General features: G+C 42.9%; 1 protein-coding gene across 1 annotated transcript in view; it reads left to right on the top strand.

Annotated features, from left to right (window-relative positions):
- Window positions 1-22170, top strand: part of TPO (thyroid peroxidase) — a 99866-nt gene that overhangs the window by 46829 nt on the left and 30867 nt on the right. The window contains exons 9-10 of the mRNA XM_061626059.1: window positions 13782-14040; window positions 15695-15865. Coding sequence (XP_061482043.1) covers window positions 13782-14040; window positions 15695-15865 — 430 coding nt within the window. The remainder of the gene's footprint in view (window positions 1-13781; window positions 14041-15694; window positions 15866-22170) is intronic.

Genomic DNA, 22170 nt, shown 5'->3' with positions numbered 1-22170 from the left:
GCTGAATCACTGTTGAATTGCTATTTCCTTACATCACCCTTAGGAGGAGAAGCTTACAGCTTACTTAGTACCTGGTTCAGTAATTGCTAGCAATTCCTATTGGTTTGGGGCTGCACAGCTGCTAGAGTTCCTTAGTGCAATGCTTTCCAGTTGTAGCTGTAGCCTCACGGCTGGAACAAGATATTGCAACACTCTCAAAAGTTGTGTTTCAATCAGGGATCCACGAGCTTCAGGGTTGCCAGGCTCAGGGCCTGAGAATGATTCTGTATCCTTAAGAGAGGAGAAAATTCAGCCAAGTGCAAGTTTTCTTGCAACACTGTAATGGGAAAAACCACAAGATGAAATTCTCCCTTCCCCCTGCACAACTTTTACCAGGCCCAGCCTCCAAGAGGTCTTCTGTATCTTTAAAAGTTGTGCAGGGGGAAGGGAGAATCCCACCTTGTGGTTTTTCCCATTACAGTGTTGCAAGAAAACCTGCACTTGGCTGAATTTTCTCTTCTCTTAAGGATACAGGATCATTCTCAGGCCCTGAGCCTGGCGACCCTAACAAGCTTCTTTCAGGTGGTCTGCAGTATGTCAGTGGATTGGTGGCTAAAGATGGCACATCCATCATATCAAACATTCATATTTATTTTTAATTGTATTTTAATGGCTTCTCTTTTTTCTTTTGTTGTGTTTTATTGCTTTGCAATTTGAATTCTATGGAATAAAATAAAATAAAATATATTTCCTCTTTTTGGCCATGTGTAAGTAGCCATCCTGCCTCCTATAGAGAAGCTGCAGAGGGTAATGCTCAGGTTTACAAGTGTACCAGAATGAGTTAAACTAGTACCTGGCTTAGCAATTCCTATTGGTTTGGGGCTGCAGAGCTTTGCTGCTGCCCCCTGCTGGAGATCTTTACTGCAATGCACTGCAGCGATAGTCACTGTTCAAATCATCTATTTTGTGAACAGCTAATTGCAGATCACAGAGAATGTTCTAGACAAGCCTGATCCTTGTTGTTACAGTTTTGTACATGAGGAAAGGTTTTTGTATGCAGAGGAGCATCTGAGCATGTGACTACGCATCTGCAGTTCAAAGCAGTAGTCATATTGCTGCATCAGAAATCTACCATCTCATCTGGGGCATCTGTAGATGAGAACTTAGTGGGTTGTATTCAATCTATTCGAAGTATCTCCATTGAAATTAATGAACCTATGTTAATCATATCTATTAACTTCAATGGGTCTACTCTGAGTAGGACTGAATACTACCTAATCATTTTGGCCACAGGGACAAACAGATCAATAAAAGCAAACCAGCATGTGGCATCCTAACAGAGCTTTTAGGTTCCTATAATTACAACTTCATGAGAAGAAAAGAAAGAGAATCTAGAAAATAAATAGGAGGGATGTTCTGTTGGCTCCCTATGTTTAAGACTAATAGGGGCAGGCAAAATGTTCAGTGCTCTGCCTCCTGACCCAATGATGGCATAGAAAATGAAGGCTGAACACTCAGATGCACATCCCTGCCGTCCTGAGCAACTGCTCATATTTCCAAAGGTGTCCTGTGTCACAGAGTAGCCCTGTTCATGCATTCTGAAGAGCAGGGGTAGAACCTGCCCCTTCCACCATGTCGCCATCACCACTTGGCATGGCCCTCCACATGTTGTGGGCTGAACTAGAAGACCAGGGTTCTAAATTGCATGCGGATCCTCCACAAGCAGAAAAGACTGCCCGCTGCAGATGTTCAGCCCCTGTCAAGTGGGGAGGAACCAACAGTGAAGCAATGGAGGGGTGAGGCCTGGGAATACCTCCTCCCCAGCTCTTTCCCTCACGCACTGACAAGGGAGAAGAACAAAATGCCTGGATAGGCCTTTTTCGAACCCTGATTAATGTCCCCAGAAGCAGATATTTTGGCCACCAGATTACAGTTGCATTTGTGAAGAGAAATACTGACCTTAACAGAGAACACATTTATAGAAAAGATTATTCCTGCATCTCTCATTCAGAACTTGACATCAGAGCATCTAAGCTACACTCTTTATGAAGCTGTTCACACTTCTGTGTGATAACTCTAATTAGAATAGAATTTTTTTGCACACTTCATTTAATCTTAATAAAAATCTCTTAACTATCCTGAACATTAGTCTTCCTTATAGCTTCCTCACGTCCACTGTGCACACCCCTCTGTCTTAAATGTGCTGTTTGCTTTAAAATAATTGCCTTGAAAGGCTCAGAATGGCTTTTTGGCACTAGTTAGCAGCAGTGAACACATCGGGGGAAAAACAACAACATGCACACTAAGCTTCTGGGCACTCAGATGTTAGTGGTTTGGAATCAGACACATTCTGCCCTTAGACAAAATAATTTCCAAAAGGCATTTTCTGTGTATGACTCTGGGCTACTCATCAGCTGTCTGTGTATCAGAGATTAATGAGATCAGCCTGTGGCACATTAGAAATGATTTGGAGTGGATTTAGTCAGTTCAGGGACACACATTCCATCTATACATGCAACTCAGCTACTTAGAGTATCAGCAATTGAGGTTGCCCAAGCATTTCCACTCTAAAATTCTTTCCAAGCAGCTATAACCTTGGGAAAATAATAACAAGGAGACTGGGAAAAAGTGGTCCCCCCCCTTTTTTTTTTTGTTACACTAATATGCAAAGCTAGAAATTGAGAAAACTTAACATTTATAGAAATTGTGGACATTTATAGAAATTTTAAAGAAATATTAACAAAGGTTTAGATGCTTTGAGAGCAGGAAGAATATTGGAAACAATCCCCACCCCCAGAAAATATTGTTAGCAAGGATTTATATAGCTCCATTGTTGTTCCATCTATACACCACTCATAAAACACTATGTGAAGGACATCAGCAATATCACAATTTTATATATGGGGGGCATTACAATGAAAAGATATTTGAGTGCCCACATGTCTCAGGATCATGTCCACTTAGACACTCCCATGCTGTTGGACTGACATACTAGCACTAAATCAGAAAGGTGGATCATAGAGTTGGAAGGACCACAAAGGTCATCTAGTCCAACCCACTGCCAATGCAGGACATTCACTGCTAAAGCACCTCTAAGGAATCATAGAAAGGATTTAAACCCAGATCTCCACACTCTGAGTCCAACACTTTTCCCAGTAACTTTGTTTGCTTGCATTTCTTTTGTGTTTCTTTTTATTCTCCTCATTTGGGCAAGACTTCCATTTCCTGAAGGAAGCCCTCTCAACTCTAATAGCTTCTTTGACTCTGCTCATTAACCACGCTGGCATCCTCTTGGACATGGTGGTTCCTTGAAGGATTGCATCTGCCTTGAGCTCTTGAGTACTGCAGTGATACTAACATTTTGAACTCTTTTTTTTCCCATTGGGGCTCAAATCTTTTTTATGCATGTCTATCAGGAAGGTTGTCTACTGAAGACACAACCTTAGTTTCATTCTGTTTCTCCTTTAATTCATAAAATAAAAGGCCAAACTAGTCCTCCATTTGCTCATCCAGCCCAAACATATTTAACTTCCAAGGCACTTCTTCTGATGATCCCACGGAAGAAGAGGCTTGCTGCTTGTAGGAGACTCAATTTCTATTCTGTTTGTCTTCCTTCATTACATTGGATCAATTCAGGTCACACAATTATATTGTTAAGGTGAAAGTTATGCATTTTTTTCTTAACAGGATTGAATGTCTCCAAGGCACAGTACAGACCATTTCTTGCAACAAAGGCTGGCTGAATAAGGATGTGTCCTTCTTTTCCCCTTTGGTAGTAAGACAGAGTCTTAAATTGTGCCCAGTGCAGGTAGTTCTGCCTTGAAGGGGGTCACGGGAGTCTTAAAATGCTGACACCCAATTTAAAGGGACAGCCAGATCATGCCAGATTTCTTGCCACACCAGGAATGCCTAATGCCAGATATTATGGTGATTCACTCCATCAGTATATGAAGCCTTATTTCAAACTCTGGAAAGATTTTATATGTTGGATAAGGAAGGTGGCTAGCATTGAAGGAGTGTCAATTAACTTCAGTTAGTTTGAATCCTTCTTTTTAAAATAACAACAGGAGATTACCAGGGTTTTTGACTGGACAACAGCCTGAGGACCTAACCATTTATTGTTACTCCAGTATGTGTTAAATATAATTGATAATTATATCAATATTGCTAAATGTGTTAAATATTACTAATGTGTTAAACATTATTAATGAGCTCCTGGAAGAAGAGAGTGTCCACATACTCTTTCTAAGTATGACTGCAATCCAAACCTGCCACCTGCTACCCCTGCATTGGCAGCCCAGTTACTTATGGCTGTGACAGCAGAGGGCAGGCAGATCAGAGCCGATCCCTGTGACAGCTTCAGACTAATGCAGTGATCGGGCCCAGATCAAGCCCGATGCTGGCCGGCACCAGCAGTAGGAGCAGTTCAGGATCCAGCTGATCCGGCTCAGTCTCGCCCCATCCCCGGAACATCCCATTTCAGGACTGTTTGCTGGGCTGTGCCGACTGGGATATTACTGGTGGGCGTTCCGCCCACCTGCATGTTTGGCAGGCAGAAAGGAGAGGTCGGCACCAGTGGAATGATGCAAGCGTAACCTCATTTATAGCAGGGGCCGGTGGTAGGCCGTGAGAAGTGAGTGGAGGGATGCTGCTGCTCAATCCAAACCTCCCACAGCCCAGGAAGGGGGGAAGGATTTGATTGCAGCTTAAACCATCAATTTAGAAAGTGGCGTGCATTTTGATGAGGTTATGAAGGGCGGATTCATGAATCAGGATGAAGTAACCTGCTTCAGATGGCATCTGATAGATAAGGAGTATGGAGCCTCACACCCAGGAGGCCAAATATAGCCCTCTAGGCCTCTCTATCTGAGCCTCAGAACTCTCCCTAGACCACACCCCCTTTTCCCAGGCCACACCCCTCACTGGCTCTGCTTCATCCCCTGAGTATTTTTGCCTGTCTGGAACCCTTCTTCGAATTATGCCAATGTCTTTTGCTTGTCTGGACAGAGGATAGAGAGGGATGTGTGAGTGCAGAAACTAGCCTACTATACAAAGGTAAATTTTACCTCTGTTGCTCTGCCTAGTTTTGCTTCTGTCCCTGCCCACCACTGGTGTGAGGCCCCAGTAGGTTGCCCAGAAGGAAATGTGGCCCCTGCGCTGAAAAAAGATTCTGCATCCCTGTGACAGATGAAGGCAAGAACTGGTATATGAACCATGCAGCAAGACTTTGAAAAGCGTTGGCCCTGGGCAATGGGAAGATGCTCTTTGGGCTCCACTTCAGGCAGCAAAACATCTTGGGTCCGCACTGAGCTTATGTACCATTACAGCACTGATGCAACTGATTAAAATGAAAAATTCCAGCACCAACTGCCCTCTGCAAATGAGCCTCTGCGGCATCTACGTTCCTCCTACCTTTCAGCAGGTCTAATGATCTGGCAGGCACCGTGTAGGAAAACTGAACCTTAAAATCAAATGAGCAGCCTCCTAATAATCTATCATGTTTCAGGCTTTGCTGTCTGAGCATGGCTAATTTGCAAAGAGCATAACTGAAAGCTGAAAGTAATGAGGCAAGGAAGCCAAGCTAGCCTCTCTTGAGCAAAAAGCAAGGGCTTACAGAGAGTCACATCTTCTGTCGTTTGTCAGAACTTACCTTTTTGGTGTAAAAAAAAAAAGCCAAATCCCTGCCACCCTCCCAAATAGATTGAAACATATTATCTGATGAAACTATTTTATCCCTGCCATAGTTTTCAATCTACACTATATCCAAGTATATAGTGTATTTGTCTGTTCAGTTTATTGCATATTATATCAGACCTATCATGTATTTTATTAGTTCTCTATACTTCATATTCATCCCATTATGCTTTATTAAGTCCAATGCAATCTTAAATCTGCAATCCAGTTTTCATATTTTCCATCGCAATGTATCATTTCCTCTCTTTTGATCAGTATTTCTTATAAGCTTTTTCTATATGCTTCAATAAGCCCATTACATTATCAAAAGAATTTGCCAGGGGAATACTCATCAGCATTTATATAACAAACTGTATGATTTTTAGGTGACTATCAATTGTCTGCAGATAGTCCCATTTATACCGATCAAATGAATTTTGTGAGCAAGTTGTCTTAAAATATGGACAGTATTACTTATAGGAGAACAGATTCCTGCAAAAAAAGCTCCTTGACTTATAAGAGAATTGAGAACAAGATGCCTAAATGGAGTTTTCACAAGGATATTATGAGTTTGGACTATCTTCTTTATGGTGAATGGGTCTTTCCCCATCAATTTGCCTACCCTAAAGTATGAGTGTTCCTTGGTTCTGCCCCCGTGGAGCAATTAAGCTTTGGTTTACACTACTGGGGACTTTTTTCCTAAGTCTAATTGCTGCACAGAAAGCAATTTTCAGGTAGTTGGGGAGGGAAGGATGAACCCTTCCCTCCCTGCATCCTGCCATCCTGAAAACACCCCTCCAGTGGCCATCAGACTTAGAAAAAAGCTCACATTTGCATCAGTGAGACTTTCCCCCAAAACCTAATTTCTGTACTGCTAGGGGCAATTTTCATGGAGTGGTGGCTAGAATGAGTTAACACTTACCTTCCATGTTAACACTTACCTTCCATGCACTATAGAGAGCCAGTGTGGTGTAGTGGCTAGAAGCAGCCTTTCCCAACCAGTGTGCCTCCAGATGTTGTTGGACCACAATTCCCATCTTTCCTGACCATTGGCAATGCTGGCTGAGGCTGATGGGAGTTGTGGCCCAACAACATCTGGAGGCACACTGGTTGGGAAAGGCTGGGCTAGAGTGTTGCACTACGACCTGGGAGACCAGGGTTTGAATCCTTACACAGCCATGAAGCTCCCTGGGTGACCTTGGGCCAGTCACTGCCTCTCAGCCTCAGACGGAGGCAATGGTAAACCTCCTCTGAATACCGTTTACCATGAAAACTCTATTCATAGGGTCGCCATGAGCCAGGATTGACTTGAAGGCAGTCCATTTCCACTTTCCATGCACTATTGCCCCACCCCCACAGCAATTAGGAAATATGACCTTTTAGCCCGATTGCCACGTGGGGTGCAGGAGAGAAGGGAGATGCAGAGAAAAAGAAAAGGAGATGGAGAGAGAGAAGGGAAGAGGGAAAGAAAATGTTTCCCTGTCCACTTTCTCCACCCCAGGCCTGATTTCATACACCTCTGTCATGTTCTCCCTTTTTTGCTTTTCACTATACTAAAAAGCCTCAAATGTAACCTTTTCACATAGTTGCTCCAGCCCATTGATCATTTTGGCTGCCCTTTTCTCTGACCTTAAAAGGCCAGAATTTTTTTTGTAAGGTTATACTATAAAGAGTTTTCATATTTTCACAGGCCCATCCATACTGAACCTCAAAATCCACACTTTCCATATTCGGTTGATGGCCTCAAGAGCCATACATGTTCTGTTCATGCTTGGATTTATCTTTTAAAACCTGAATTTTCACATCCATTACATGTGGGCATTAATTTTTTTGGTCTAATTCACTTCTGCATTATGTCACACCTTTGCCTTTCCCACACTTTTCTGGAACAGCAGAAAAACATATATCTGACTTTTTGAACTATCGTGCATGTACAGGTTTGCCATGTTTTCAATTAAGCTTATTGGCCATTGTTAGCATAATATCACAAAATAATTTTTAAGTGGAAAAGTGATTCATTAAACATTTGATTTTAAGTTTGATTGCAAAAGAGTAGTTAAGAAAAAGCAATACGATACAGCTACAGAAGCCAGAAGGAGGAAGTGTCCTGGGTCAGTACTGGAAGCAGTAATGAACTGTAAGTAAGGAGGAGGAGGCATGGGCAGAGGGTGAGAATCTAACCCAGTAATCCACACATAATTAAAAAAGCAGGGAAAGACATTCTCACTACAATTGTTAGAGCAGTTAATAATCAGGACAAAAAAAACCCAGTTGGTTTATAGCAGGGTAGGGGAACTAGGAGAAAGTCTGAAATGGTGGAGAACATCATATGGAAACTGGCAAATTAATGGACACTAAGGTGATTAGATTGCAGATTAAAAGGAGGTATGGATGGGCCCCACACTATCTCTTTATTTACAAATATACAGGTTGAGCAGATAGGAAGCAACAGGACGTGCACAAGAGATTGTGATGCCCTCCACTTATTTCCCACAATGTATCCCCCCCTGCCCCTGCTCATTCCTCTTCTTCCCCCCTGCCATCCCCCATTGCTGCTCCTCCTCCTCTCCCTCATCCAGCACTTACTTTCACCCTGTTCTGTTGCATTAACAGCGGCTGTGCTGGCAGTTGCTCACCCTCCCCCAGCAGCAAACCATAGTGGTACCGCGGGTGTTTTCCTGGCCACCTCATCCAGAATGCCTCGCTCTGAGGAAGTACTCCCTTGGCCCTTCCACAGAGCAAAGCAGAGAGGAGGTGGAGGGGTGGTGGTGGAGAGCTTCACCAGAACAATAATGAGACAAGTGAGTCCCAAGGAGGGGAGTGCCAATTTGCTGCCACGCTAATACCTAAGAACATAAGAACATAAGAAGAGCCTGCTGGATCAGGCCAGTGGCCCATCTAGTCCAGCATCCTGTTCTCACAGTGGCCAACCAGGTGCCTGGGGGAAGCCCGCAAGCAGGACCCAAGTGCAAGAACACTCTCCCCTCCTGAGGCTTCCGGCAACTGGTTTTCAGAAGCATGCTGCCTCTGACTAGGGTGGCACAGCATAGCCATCACAGCTAATAGCCATTGATAGCCCTGTCCTCCATGAATTTGTCTAATCTTCTTTTAAAGCCGTCCAAGCTGGTGGCCATTACTGCATCTTGTGGGAGCAAATTCCATAGTTTAACTATGCGCTGAGTAAAGAAGTACTTCCTTTTGTCTGTCCTGAATCTTCCAACATTCAGCTTCTTTGAATGTCCACGAGTTCTAGTATTATGAGAGAGGGAGAAGAACTTTTCTCTATCCACTTTCTCAATGCCATGCATAATTTTATACACTTCTATCATGTCTCCTCTGACCCGCCTTTTCTCTAAACTAAAAAGCCCCAAATGCTGCAACCTTTCCTCGTAAGGGAGTCGCTCCATCCCCTTGATCATTCTGGTTGCCCTCTTCTGAACCTTTTCCAACTCTAGAATATCCTTTTTGAGATGAGGCGACCAGAACTGTACACAGTATTCCAAATGCGGCCGCACCATAGATTTATACAACGGCATTATGATATCGGCTGTTTTATTTTCAATACCTTTCCTAATTATCGCTAGCATGGAATTTGCCTTTTTCACAGCTGCCGCACACTGGGTCGACATTTTCATCGTGCTGTCCACTACAACCCCGAGGTCTCTCTCCTGGTCGGTCACCACCAGTTCAGACCCCATGAGCGTATATGTGAAATTCAGATTTTTTGCTCCAATATGCATAATTTTACACTTGTTTATATTGAATTGCATTTGCCATTTTTCCGCCCATTCACTCAGTTTGGAGAGATCTTTTTGGAGCTCTTCACAATCCCTTTTTGTTTTAACAACCCTGAACAATTTAGTGTCGTCAGCAAACTTGGCCACTTCACTGCTCACTCCTAATTCTAGGTCATTAATGAACAAGTTGAAAAGTACAGGTCCCAATACCGATCCTTTCTACACTTTCTACAGCCCTCCATTGGGAGAACTGTCCATTTATTCCTACTCTTTGCTTTCTGCTTCTTAACCAATTCCTTATCCACAAGAGGACCTCTCCTCTTATTCCATGACTGCTAAGCTTCCTCAGAAGTCTTTGGTGAGGTACCTTGTCAAAAGCTTTTTGAAAGTCTAAGTACACTATGTCCACTGGATCACCTCTATCTATATGCTTGTTGACACTCTCAAAGAATTCTAATAGGTTACTGAGACAGGACTTTCCCTTGCAGAAGCCATGCTGGCTCTGCTTCAGCAAGGCTTGTTCTTCTATGTGCTTAGTTAATCTAGCTTTAATAATACTTTCTACCAGTTTTCCAGGGACAGAAGTTAAGCTAACTGGCCTGTAATTTCCGGGATCCCCCCTGGATCCCTTTTTGAATATTGGCGTTACATTTGCCACTTTCCAGTCCTCAGGCACGGAGGAGGACCCGAGGGACAAGTTACATATTTTAGTTAGCAGATCAGCAATTTCACATTTGAGTTCTTTGAGAACTCTCGGGTGGATGCCATCCGGGCCCGGTGATTTGTCAGTTTTTATAGTGTCCGTTAAGCCTAGAACTTCCTCTCACGTTACCACTATTTGTCTCAGTTCCTCAGAATCCCTTCCTGCAAATGTTAGTTCAGGTTCAGGGATCTGCCCTATATCTTCCACTGTGAAGACAGATGCAAAGAATTCATTTAGCTTCTCTGCAATCTCCTTATCGTTCTTTAGTACACCTTTGACTCCCTTATCATCCAAGGGTCCAATCGCCTCCCTAGATGGTCTCCTGCTTTGAATGTATTTATAGAATTTTTTGTTGTTGGTTTTTATGTTCTTAGCAATATGCTGCTCAAATTCTTTTTTAGCATCCCTTATTGTCTTCTTGCATTTCTTTTGCCAGAGTTTGTGTTCTTTTTTATTTTCTTCATTCGGACAAGACTTCCATTTTCTGAAGGAAGACTTTTTGCCTCTAAGAGCTTCCTTGACTTTGCTCGTTAACCATGCTGGCATCTTCTTGGCCCTGGCGGTACCTTTTCTGATCTGCGGTATGCACTCCAGTTGAGCTTCTAATATAGTGTTTTTAAACAACTTCCAAGCATTTTCGAGTGATGTGACCCTCTGGACTTTGTTTTTCAGCTTTCTTTTTACCAATCCCCTCATTTTTGTGAAGTTTCCTCTTTTGAAGTCAAATGTGACCGTGTTGGATTTTCTTGGCAATTGGCCATTTACATGTATGTTTAATTTAATAGCACTGTGGTCACTGCTCCCAATCGGTTCAACAACACTTACATCTCGCACCAGGTCCCGGTCCCCACTGAGGATTAAGTCCAGGGTTGCCGTCCCTCTGGTCAGTTCCATGACCAACTGGTCTAGGGAATAGTCATTTAGAATATCTAGAAACTTTGCTTCTTTGTCATGACTGGAACACATATGCGGCCAGTCTATGTCTGGGTAGTTGAAGTCACCCATTACTACCACATTTCCTAGTTTGGATGCTTCCTCAATTTCATATCTCATCTCCAGGTCTCCCTGAGCATTTTGATCAGGGGGACGATAGATCGTTCCCAGTATTAAGTCCCTCCTGGGGCATGGTATCACCACCCACAATGATTCTGTGGAGGAGTCTGCCTCTTTTGGGGTTTCGAGCTTGCTGGATTCAATGCCTTCTTTCACGTATAGAGCGACTCCGCTACCAATACGTCCTTCCCTGTCCTTCCGATATAGTTTATATCCAGAGATAACCGTATCCCACTGGTTTTCTCCATTCCACCAGGTCTCTGTTATGCTCACTATATCAATGCTCTCCTCTAAGATCAAGCACTCCAATTCTCCCATCTTGGTTCGCAGGCTCCTAGCATTAGCGTACAGGCAGTTGTAAGCAGTGTCTCTCTTCAAGTGTGTTGGGCACTTGTGGTTTGGCCTGTGGTAATTTTGCTCTTCTGAATTTATATCCTGTGCCCCTGCTCTCACAATGCCTACTTCTAGGCCTACCCCTTTTAAAATTTCATCATTTCTTTGGTTTTTATCCCAGGGGGGAGGTTTATTCCGAACCGGACCTTTCTCAGCTCCTGTCGGGTTTCCCCCCTCAGTCAGTTTAAAAGCTGCTCTGCTACCTTTTTAATTTTAAGTGCCAGCAGTCTGGTTCCATTCTGGTTCAAGTGGAGCCCGTCCCTTTTGTACAGGCCCGGCTTGTCCCAAAATGTTCCCCAGTGCCTAACAAATCTAAACCCTTCCACCCGACACCATCGTCTCATCCACGCATTGAGACTGCAAAGCTGGGCCTGTCTGGCTGGTCCTGCGCGTGGAACCGGTAGCATTTCAGAGAAAGCCACCTTGGAGGTCCTGGCTTTCAGCATCCTACCTAGCAACCTAAATTTTGCTTCCAGGACCTCACGGCTGCATTTCCCCATGTCGTTGGTGCCAATGTGCACCACGACCACTGACTCCTCCCCAGCACTGTCTACCAAACTATCTAAACGATGGGCGATATCCGCAACCTTCGCACCAGGCAGGAAAAACACCTTGCGGTCTACACGCCCATCACACACCCCACTGTCTATGTTCGTAATGATCGAATCACCCACTACAAGGATCCCTCCACCCCCTGGAGATATATCCTCGGCACGAGAGGATAGCTGCTCATCCCCCAAGGAATGGGTCCCTTCTAAGGGATCGTTTCCCTCTTCCTCAGCTGGATGCTCTCCTTCCCCGAGACCATCGTTGTCCATGATAGCAGGAGAGCTATCATCGTTGGAGTGGGACACAGCTATAACGTCCCTGAAGGCCTCCTCCACACACCTCTCTGCCTCTCTCAGCTTTTCCAGGTCTGCTACCTTGGCCTCAAGGAAATGAAGTCGTTCCCGGAGAGCCAGGAGCTCATTGCACCGAGAGCACACCCACGACTGCTGTCCAACAGGCAGATAGTCGTACATGCTGCAGGCTGTGCAAAACACTGGAAAGCCCCCACACCCCTGCTGGCTTCTTACCTGCATAGTTTTGTTTGAGGTTTATTACGTCAATGGGTTGGAGACTGTAGTTTAGTTGAGGTCAGGGAACAGAAGGGCAGAGTGGGGGGCCCTGGCCTCCTCACCCTGCTGCCGAACTCGCTCTGCTGCTTAACTCGCCTTGACGCTTTGTCAGCTGGGGCTCCCTCTAGCTCGTGGACAATTTTCTCAGCAAACTGTTCCTATACTACACAGTCCTGTACATGTGTATTTGAAAGCAAGTCCCATTAAGTTCAAAGGGGGTTACTCCCAGGTCCGTATATATGGGATTGCAGCCTTAAACTCTTAACCTGCAGATAGAGGTGGATTCCGGTCTCTATCTATCTATCTATCTATCTATCTATCTATCTATCTATCTATCTATCTATCTATCTATCTATCTATCTATCTATCTATCTATCTATCTATCTATCTATCTATCTATCTATCTATCTATCTATCTATCTATCTATCTATCTATCTATCTATCTATCTATCTATCTATCTATCTATCTATCTATCTATCTATCTATCTAGAAAGACCAGTATATCTTTGCTGGATCCAGCAGCATGGCTCATAGATAATAATGAAAACCCCCTAGCACGGTCCAGGCTGGCAGTGGCTAATTTCCCCCACCTATCTGAAAAGTCACAGCCAAGCTAATCTTGACGGAGAAAAGCCACTATAGCCACTGTCACAATTCCCCATGATAGGGAAGTGATACTGATATTAACCCCCCTCCCCAAAAAAACAATCTAGTGGGTATTCCAGCCTCCTCACATCATGATCCTAAAGTTTGTCCCTGAAACTAAGTGTTGCTTATTTCAGTGGAACGCTTCCTAAGTTGTATGGTGCTTAGTATGTGATGTGGTTGCTCTTGGGAAGTGAAACTGCAACCACCTGGGTGAGCTCATTTCACTGAATCCCTCGAGCAAATGTATGGTCTTTTAGCCAGGGAATGACATGGAGTGCAAATAAGTGTGCTCTCTTTTGGCTCTTGTTGCTAATGGGTATCCTGGTATCTACGGAGTCCAGGCCAACCCAAACATCTGGCAAGGCTTTTTGTCTTGTTCAGTTGATGCCTCAAACAAATGGTAGGCTTCCTACAACATATTTATGTTATAAGTACTACCTGTGAAATATTTTGGTTTTCCTTATTTTTCTTCCAGATTATTACCATAAGAGACTACATCCCAAAAATTATTGGCTCAGATGCTTTTAACCAGTACATTGGTGCTTACAATGGCTATGATCCCACAATCAATCCTTCCGTTTCCAATGTATTTTCTACTGCAGCTTTTCGCTTTGGTCATGCTGCAATTCATCCAGTAATAAAGAGACTTGATGTGCAGTATCAGAATGACCCAAATCTTCCTAATCTTCAGTTGCACGAAGTGTTTTTTACCTCCTGGAGACTCATTAAAGAAGGTAATTTCTTTAATGCAATTACATCTTAGTTATGCAGTTATTACTAACTGGATTATTGTAAAACATAGGAAGATCTTGTCTTAATTTAATTGTTCAGACTCTTAAATAGAATATAAAAAAGTGTTGTGGCATTTTTCTCTGCTTGACTAGCCTTTTAAAAAGTTATATAAAATGGTTTCATATCCAGTTCTGTCCAGTTTATTTGGATAAACTAGACTTGTGGAATAAATTGCAGTTTTGAGGGGAAACATACAGACTGAAATGTTTTTGTGACCTTAAAAAACAACCAGACCTCTCACTTGATGATTTGTTTTAGTAAGCTTTACAGCACAATCCTATGAATGTCTGCTCAGAAGTTAGTCCTATTAAATGAGTCTTATTCCCAAGTAAATATATATAGGCTTGTAGTCAACATATAAAAAGGTTGATATAGGATTGCATCTATGTCAAATTCAGAGTAAACCCGTTGAACTCAATGGGATTAAATTAGTCATGTCTTACTTGCCCATTTATTTCAGTGGGTCTGCTCTGCATGTTGGATACAATCTATTAAAAATGCTAATTATAAAACATATTCAAAAGCGTGTTAACACAAACATACTATAAATAGTAATTGTCTCTTTTGTGAGAATCTCAATTTGCTTCTTTATACATTCTATAAATAAAATATGTAAGTAATATTGGATTGTATTCAACTAAGTTCTCAGAGTAGACCCATTGAAATTAATGACATGACTAACTTAGGTTCACTAATTTCAGTGGGTCTGCTAATCTCAGTGGGGCTCACACTGAATACCACCCATTGCTATTATTATTATTATTATTATTATTATTATTATTATTATTATTATTATTATTTGACAAAGTACCATGGCTCAGTGGTAGAGCATCTGCTTTGCTTGCAGAAGGTCCCAGGTTCAGCCACCGGCATCTCCAGGTATCGTCAGGAGCCCCTGCCAGTCAGTGCAGACTGAGCTAGACGGACCGAAGGTCTGATTCAGGATAAGGCAGCTTCCTATGTTGCTAACAATATTCAATGGAAGATTTTAACAGCTTTCAATCATTGTTGCGGGATTTTTTTTTAACTAGGAAAAAAAGGCCATGCCAAGATGTTAAAACATGGTAAAGTACAATTCAGAGAAAATAAAGGGTTTTTAGCTGGTTGAATTAAAATTAAGGACTTATGCTGATGAGGACTTATGCTGATAATCAAGGACTTATGCCAGTAATCACCCTATCCCAATTCCTTAGCTGGCTGAATGAAAATCGAGGAATTTGTACTTGTAATAAAACTGGATGCACCAGTGCTGAATATGTGGCTTCACACATTTATTTATTTATTTTTATGCCACTCCTCAGCAACAAAAAAAATATCAAGGAAGAGACAGCAGCGTTTAGATGTCAGTAACAAGACAGTCCTTGCTCCTTATAATGTAAAAGGCGTGACACGAAATGGGGATTGGGAGGCAGAAGGAAAAAAAGAAAACTCAGGCACTCATTCTTCACAATGGAATTCTTGGCATGACCAGGTGGGATTGTAAGATTTCAAGGAGAGGAGAAGCCAAAAGTTGGCTTTTCAGCAGAGCTGATGGAGAGGCCCTGCGTCTCACCTCTCTCCTCCCTTATCTTCGTTACCTTATCTTTGTGCTCTAAGGTGGATTGGATCCCTTGCTAAGAGGAACTTTGGCAACTGCCGCAAAACTCCAAGTACAAGATCAGCTGCTGAATGATGAGCTAACAAAGAAGCTCTTCATATTGTCTAATAAAGATTCATTGGATTTAGCATCATTAGATTTACAGCGAGGACGTGATCATGGACTCCCAGGTCTATTGCTTTATTCAAAAAATATTGTAGTAGTAGTAGTAGTAGCTTCTTCCTCTTCTTCCTTTTCTTCTTCTGATGATGTTATATAATGTTATTTATTATTATTATTATTATTATTATTATTATTATTATTATTATTATTATTATTATTATTGAATTGTCTGTGCCAACGCCTCGAGGTAACTTACAATATACTATACTATAGAGTAAGTTATTATTAATATAATGGAATATAGTGATTTTTTAATTCCTCTAAGATATCAAGCATGATGAGTCATGGCTATAGTAAGAATTTCTTCATGGTTAAGAATAATGGGATATATCTAACAATGGCTTTGTTTGTGCAGGGTTTAGGAACCTTTTCAGCCTGGGTACACAATCCTTATCTCCTCCTGACCCCCGCAGGCTAACTTTGGCAGGTGGGTGGGATAACCCACCTGTCAGTGATGTCAGGTGATTGATATCTGTCAAAGTGCCTTGCAGGGGGCTTCCCACATGCCTGACAACCAGCAACTCTGGAAGTGCTATGAAAAGGCTTTGTGCTCAACGTTTCCCAAGTGCCAAGCATAGGGCTGGCAAAACACTTTGCGCAGCATGTCCAAACCTCCCAACAACTAACTGGCTGTTAGGTGTTTGTGGAGCGCACAAAGTGCTTTGCTGGGAATAGAGGTGGAAAAAATCTCCATTTCAGTTCTCTCAGTTTCTCATTTTTCCATTCTTAAATTTACATCTCCACATTTCTGCAGCGATATGCCATTTTTAAAAAACATCCTCAAAAATTCATCACCATTTTAGTGCAAATCTTTCCTAATTATTACAGTCACAAGAGTGACTGTACATTATAGCCAGCATGGATTTTTCACATTCTGCCATGTTAAATTGAAAATACCCCATGCCGTTTTGCTGCTTCCCATAAGCTAATTTCAACACAAATCTTACAAAACTTATAGTCCTGAACTCAGAAACACTTGCTTAACAACTTTCTAAGTTTTCATGGCGATAGACAAAATACTCAGAGAAAATCTAGAGTTCCAAGGGCAAAACAAGAGGGGGAAAATCCAGACCGCTGTTGGACTTTTTTCTGTCAGTGCTCTCATAATTTGTTGAAATTAATTAAAAAATCAGCCATGTTCGCAGGGTATCTGTAATCCTTTTACTGACCTTGCGCATACTCTGACTTTCATCTTCTGCAGTTTAAAAGTTTAAAAAAATGCCTAGCTGATCTTTAATTAATTTAAGAAAATTGCCATTGAAGTCTATTATAGCGTTGGGCATGCTCAGTAAGAACCAGCTGTCAGTGTTCTAAAAGCCAGACTCACAGCTGTTTGGTTTGGCTAATCAGGGGACAGCTTTGGTTTAAATTTGGGTCAGAAACTACATGTGTTTGCTGTAGAATAAAAAGTTGGGGGAACCCCCCCGATAGTTATACTGTTAACAGCGTTTTTATTTTGGAAAGGAAAAGGGCTTTCTCTCTGTCCAGTGCCCACTCACCCAATTTCCTCACTTCCCTACTCCTCCACCCTTCCCACACTCCCTCCCCCTTTCTGCTCCTCCCCCAGGTCATTTTGCCTATCCTAAGCATGATTGCATGGGAGTAAATCTCACTGAACTCCGTAAGCATGCAAATGATCAAACCTTCTCTCCCTTCTTCCACCCTCCTATCCCCTCCCTTCTGACCCTCCCCTTCCCCTTTCTTACCCCCTTACCCTTCCCTCTCCTCCCCTCTTGTCCCTCCCCTCCCTGTCCCTTCCTCTTCCACCTCTCTCCTCCATTCCTCCTCCCCTCCCCACTCTAGCCCTCCCTCCCCCTTTTCCTCCTCCCCTGTGGTCAGTTTTACTTATCCTAAGCATTATTGCACAGGAGTAAATCACATTGAACTCAATAAGCATGCAAATGATCAAACCTGCCCTCCTCCTCCCCTCTGCCCTCCCTCCTTTCCCCCCCATGATCAGTTTCACCTATCCTAAGCATGATTGCAGGGGAGTAAATCCCATTGAACTCAATAAGCATGCAAATGATTAATCCATTCTCAGCAAAATTGCACAGGACCCCATTTCTTACCTCCCAGATTAAAAAGTAGAGAAATTCACTAATAGGCAAAAAAAAAAAATGTGGTTTGAGAACGTACCAACAGCCAACAGATATTTCTATCAAACTTTTAAAAGCAGGGAAATTGCGCAGCTATAGCGAATGCACCAGGGGAGCAGGAGATCTGACCTCCTCTCTGAGATATTGTACTGCTCTACAAATTTGTGAAAATGCAAACAAAATTTGACTTGGTTTTTCACAGTTCAACCCAGTTCCTGTGTAGCTTGGAAGAATTTGGTAACATGTGCCCCTGAGCAATTTCCCTGCTTTTTAAAGTTTGATAGAAATATCTGTTGGCTGTAGGTACATTCTCAAACCACAAGGTTTTTTGCCTATTAGTGAATAAACACATTTTTGTGTACAGTTTTAGTTAATTGCCCATTTCTGCAAGCAATTATTCCTAATATGCAATTTTGAATGTTATTCTCACCAATATATTCATTTTTATGCACCCTTTCCTCTAATATACACATTCTTGTACACATTGTTGAATTAGAGAACTGTACCACAAAATTCTGAAGGGTGGCTGTGTTTTGGTTTTCATGCTGTTTTGGAAAGTGAGGATTTGATACATTCGCCTTCAAATGGTGCCCTGGGCACCTGCTGAGAGGAAGGGTGGGATATAAATCAAATCATGAATGAATGAATGCAAACTGAATCGAATTCATCTCTCATCCCTAGCTGGAAAACACTGCTGATGAGCAGTACCTGCAAAGCCCCTTTGGGCAAACCCCTGTATTACGTGCCCCACACCTGAAGTCCTTTATGACATCAGGTGCAAGGCCTGTGGGTATGGCTTGCCTGAAATAGCCTCACAAGCCAAATGAGGAGGCCTGGTGGGGTGGATTAGGCCCACAGGCTGGAGGTTCCCCACTTTTGCTGATCTCTCCTACCTATTTAATGACCACACCAGCTGCTCCGGATGAACTTACAAGATCTGAGCAGGGTGGTTCATGACAGATTCTCTTGGAGGTCGCTGATTCATAGGGTCGCCATAAGTCGCAGTCGACTTGAAGGCACATAACAATAAAGCTGCTCTGGTGGGTTGTGGGGCCATCCAGAACAGTGTGGGATGTGGGGCAGAGGGCTGCAGTAGGTCGCAGGGGATCAGCATTTATTAGGCACCCCAACTTATAGAAGCAGAAGTGTTGTCCACTAAGGCAAAGTCACCACTGGATACAACCCAACAAACTTATCAGAATGTAATATTAATCTGTCAGTTAGTAATCAACACATTACAGTTGTTTATTTAATCTCAGTAGCAGTTGAGAATCCTTTTCTTGCCAACCCTTTTTCCCGCGTAGTTTAAGCCATTAAAAACATTTAAATCAACACTTTTTCAGCTTCAGTTTTTCTGTATCAATTTCCAAGCCTTTTACAAATTATTCATATTATTCACACAGTACAAGGTTTTATCTTTATTACGAGAACATAGCCTATTGCAATAGGAACCAGACATAAAGAGGCAAGACACAAATGTATGGGTTGTAACTAGGGCCACATGTAAAACATTGTAAACCTAACTGAGCTGCATAGGAGAATGAGACCATGTACGGGAAATCCCACCAACCTCCTTCAGGTTTCTAGGCCTGTTCATCCTTGGTGAGCCTACCCCGCAGGGGGATTCAAGTTGGCCTTAATTCCACCTCTTCCGTCTACCACACCCTTAAGTGAGAAGGGAGGCCTCCCCAGTCCACTCCTACTCAAGCTGCAAGAACTTTAATGAGTGCCACAGGCACCATATGCTCAGAGGCACATGTTACCAAATTCTTGCAAGCTACACAACAAGTGGATTGGACTGTGAAAGACCAACCCAAATGGTGTTTGCATTCTGACAAATTTGTAGGGCAGTCCAGTATCTCAGAGAGGTGTTCAGGTCTCCTGCTCCCCTGGCGCATTCACTATAGCTGCCCAATTTCCCTGCTCTTTAAAGTTTGATAGAAACTGACGAGATACGCCTGGCGCCTTCTTTGTTATCTTTTCGGCGCCAGGTAAAGACCTACCTCTTTGCCCAGGCATTTTAAATTCTACTTTAATTTGTCTTTGCCTTAATTTTGTTTATATATTTTTTTATACTGTATTGTTTTCATGTTTATTTGTGTTTTAACCTGTTTTTATCTTTTGTACACCGCCCTGAGAGCTTGTTGCTATAGGGCGGTTTAAAAATGTAATTAAATAAATAAAATAAATAAAATAAATTAAGCATAGCCATCGCCGAGATCACATCACCCCAGTGTTGGTAGATCTACACTGGTTACCAGTAGTTTACCGGGCCCAATTCAAGGTGTTGGTATTGACCTTTAAAACTCTATATGGTTTCGGCCCAGTTTATCTGAAGGACCGCCTCCAGTATCACCAATTAGGCCGCCTTACAAGATCAGCCACACAGGACCTCCTCTTGGTCCCACCGGTCAAAACAGCTAGGCTGGTGCGGACCAGGGAGAGGGCATTCTCAGTTATGGCCCCCACCCTCTGGAATTCTCTCCCTTATGATCTTCGACATGCCTCCTCCCTGATGGGTTTTTGCCGAGCTCTTAAGACCTGGCTATTCAGGCAGGCCTATAGGAATTTTGGGGTAGCTTAGCTTTTGATGTACTACTTGATGTTCTGATGTTAGTTTTAATGGATAATTGTGTTCTGGATTGTTATTGTATTTTATCATGTTGCTGTAAGTCGCCTAGAGTGTCCGTTAATTCGGACAGATAGGCGACTAACAAATAAAATTTTATTATTATTATATATCTGTGGGCTATAGGTACGTTCTTAAACCGCAAGGTTTTTTGCCTATTAGTGAATTTCTCTACTTTTTAATTCAGGAGGTAAGAAATGGGATCCTGTCCAAGTTTGCTGAGAATGCATTGATCATTTGCATGCTTATTGAGTTCAATGGGATTTACTCCCCTACAATTATGCTTAGGATAGGTGAAACTGACCACAGGGGATGAGGGGAGGAAACACAGAGGGGAGGACTCAGATGGGAGCAGGCAGGATGGGAAGGGGAGAAGGACAGGTTTGATCATTTTCATGTTTATTGAATTCAGTGTGATTTACTCCTGTGCAATCATGCTTAGGATAGGTAAAACTGACTGGGGGGAGGGAGGACTGGAGTGGGCAGGGGAGGAGGAAGAAGGAAGAAGGGAGGGGAGGAGGAAGGGAGAGGAGAGGGGAAGGAGGGGAAAAAAGCAGGTCTGATCATTTGCATGATTATTGAGTTCAATGGGATTTACTCCTATGCAATCATGCTTAGGATAGGAAAAACTGACCATGGGGGAGGAGGAGGGGAAGGGGGAAGGACCGTATTGGAGGGGGCAAAGGAAGGGGGAGGGGAGGGCAGGTTTGATCATTTGCAGGCTTATAGAGTTCAATGGTATTTACTTCCGTGCAATCATGCTTAAGATAGGCAAAACTGACCATGGGGAGGAGGAAGGAGAGGAGGGAAGGGGAAGGAGGGGATTGGAAGGGGTTGGGGATAGGGAGGGAGGGGGAAAGGAAGGGAGAGGGAAGAGGCAAGAGGGAGGGAATAGGAGGGAGGAGAAGGGAGGGTGGGTTTGATTGTTTGCATATTTTTTGAGTTCAATGGGATTTGTTTCTGTGCAATCATGCTTGGAAATGGAAATGGACTGCCTTCAAGTCAATCCTGACTTACGTTGACCCTATTACTAGGGTTTTCATGGTAAACAGTATTCAGAGGTGGTTTTACCATTGCCTTCCTCTGAGGCTGAGAGGCAGTGACTGACCCAAGGTCACCCAGGGAGCTTCATGGCTGTGTGGGGATTTGAACCCTGGTCTCCCAGGTCACACTGACCTGGGGGAGGGGCAGGGAGGGGCAGGGAGAGTAGATTGGGTGGGTGGGTACTGGGCAGAAGGGAAGCCCCTTTATTTATTTATTTATTTATTTATTTATTTATTTATTGCACTTGTATACCGCCCCATAGCTGAAGCTCTCTGGGTGGTTTCCAGCAATCAAAAACATTAAAACAAATATACAATTTAAAACACATATTTTAATAACAATTTAAAACATAATTTTAAAATTTAAAACAATATAAAAACAATTTCAAACAGATGCTAAAATGCCTGTGAGAAGGGGAAAGTCTTGACCTGGCGCCGAAAAGATAACAGTGTTGGCGCCAGGCACACCTCATCACCGGATTATTCCATAATTTGGGGGCCACCACTGAGAAGGCCTTCTCCCTTGTTGCCACCCTCCGAGCTTC

This window comes from Rhineura floridana, chromosome 4 (assembly GCF_030035675.1).
Source record: "Rhineura floridana isolate rRhiFlo1 chromosome 4, rRhiFlo1.hap2, whole genome shotgun sequence".
In the NCBI taxonomy this organism is placed as follows: domain Eukaryota; kingdom Metazoa; phylum Chordata; class Lepidosauria; order Squamata; family Rhineuridae; genus Rhineura; species Rhineura floridana.
Note: the sequence above shows the minus strand (reverse complement) of the source record. Positions and strands in the feature narration are given on the sequence as shown.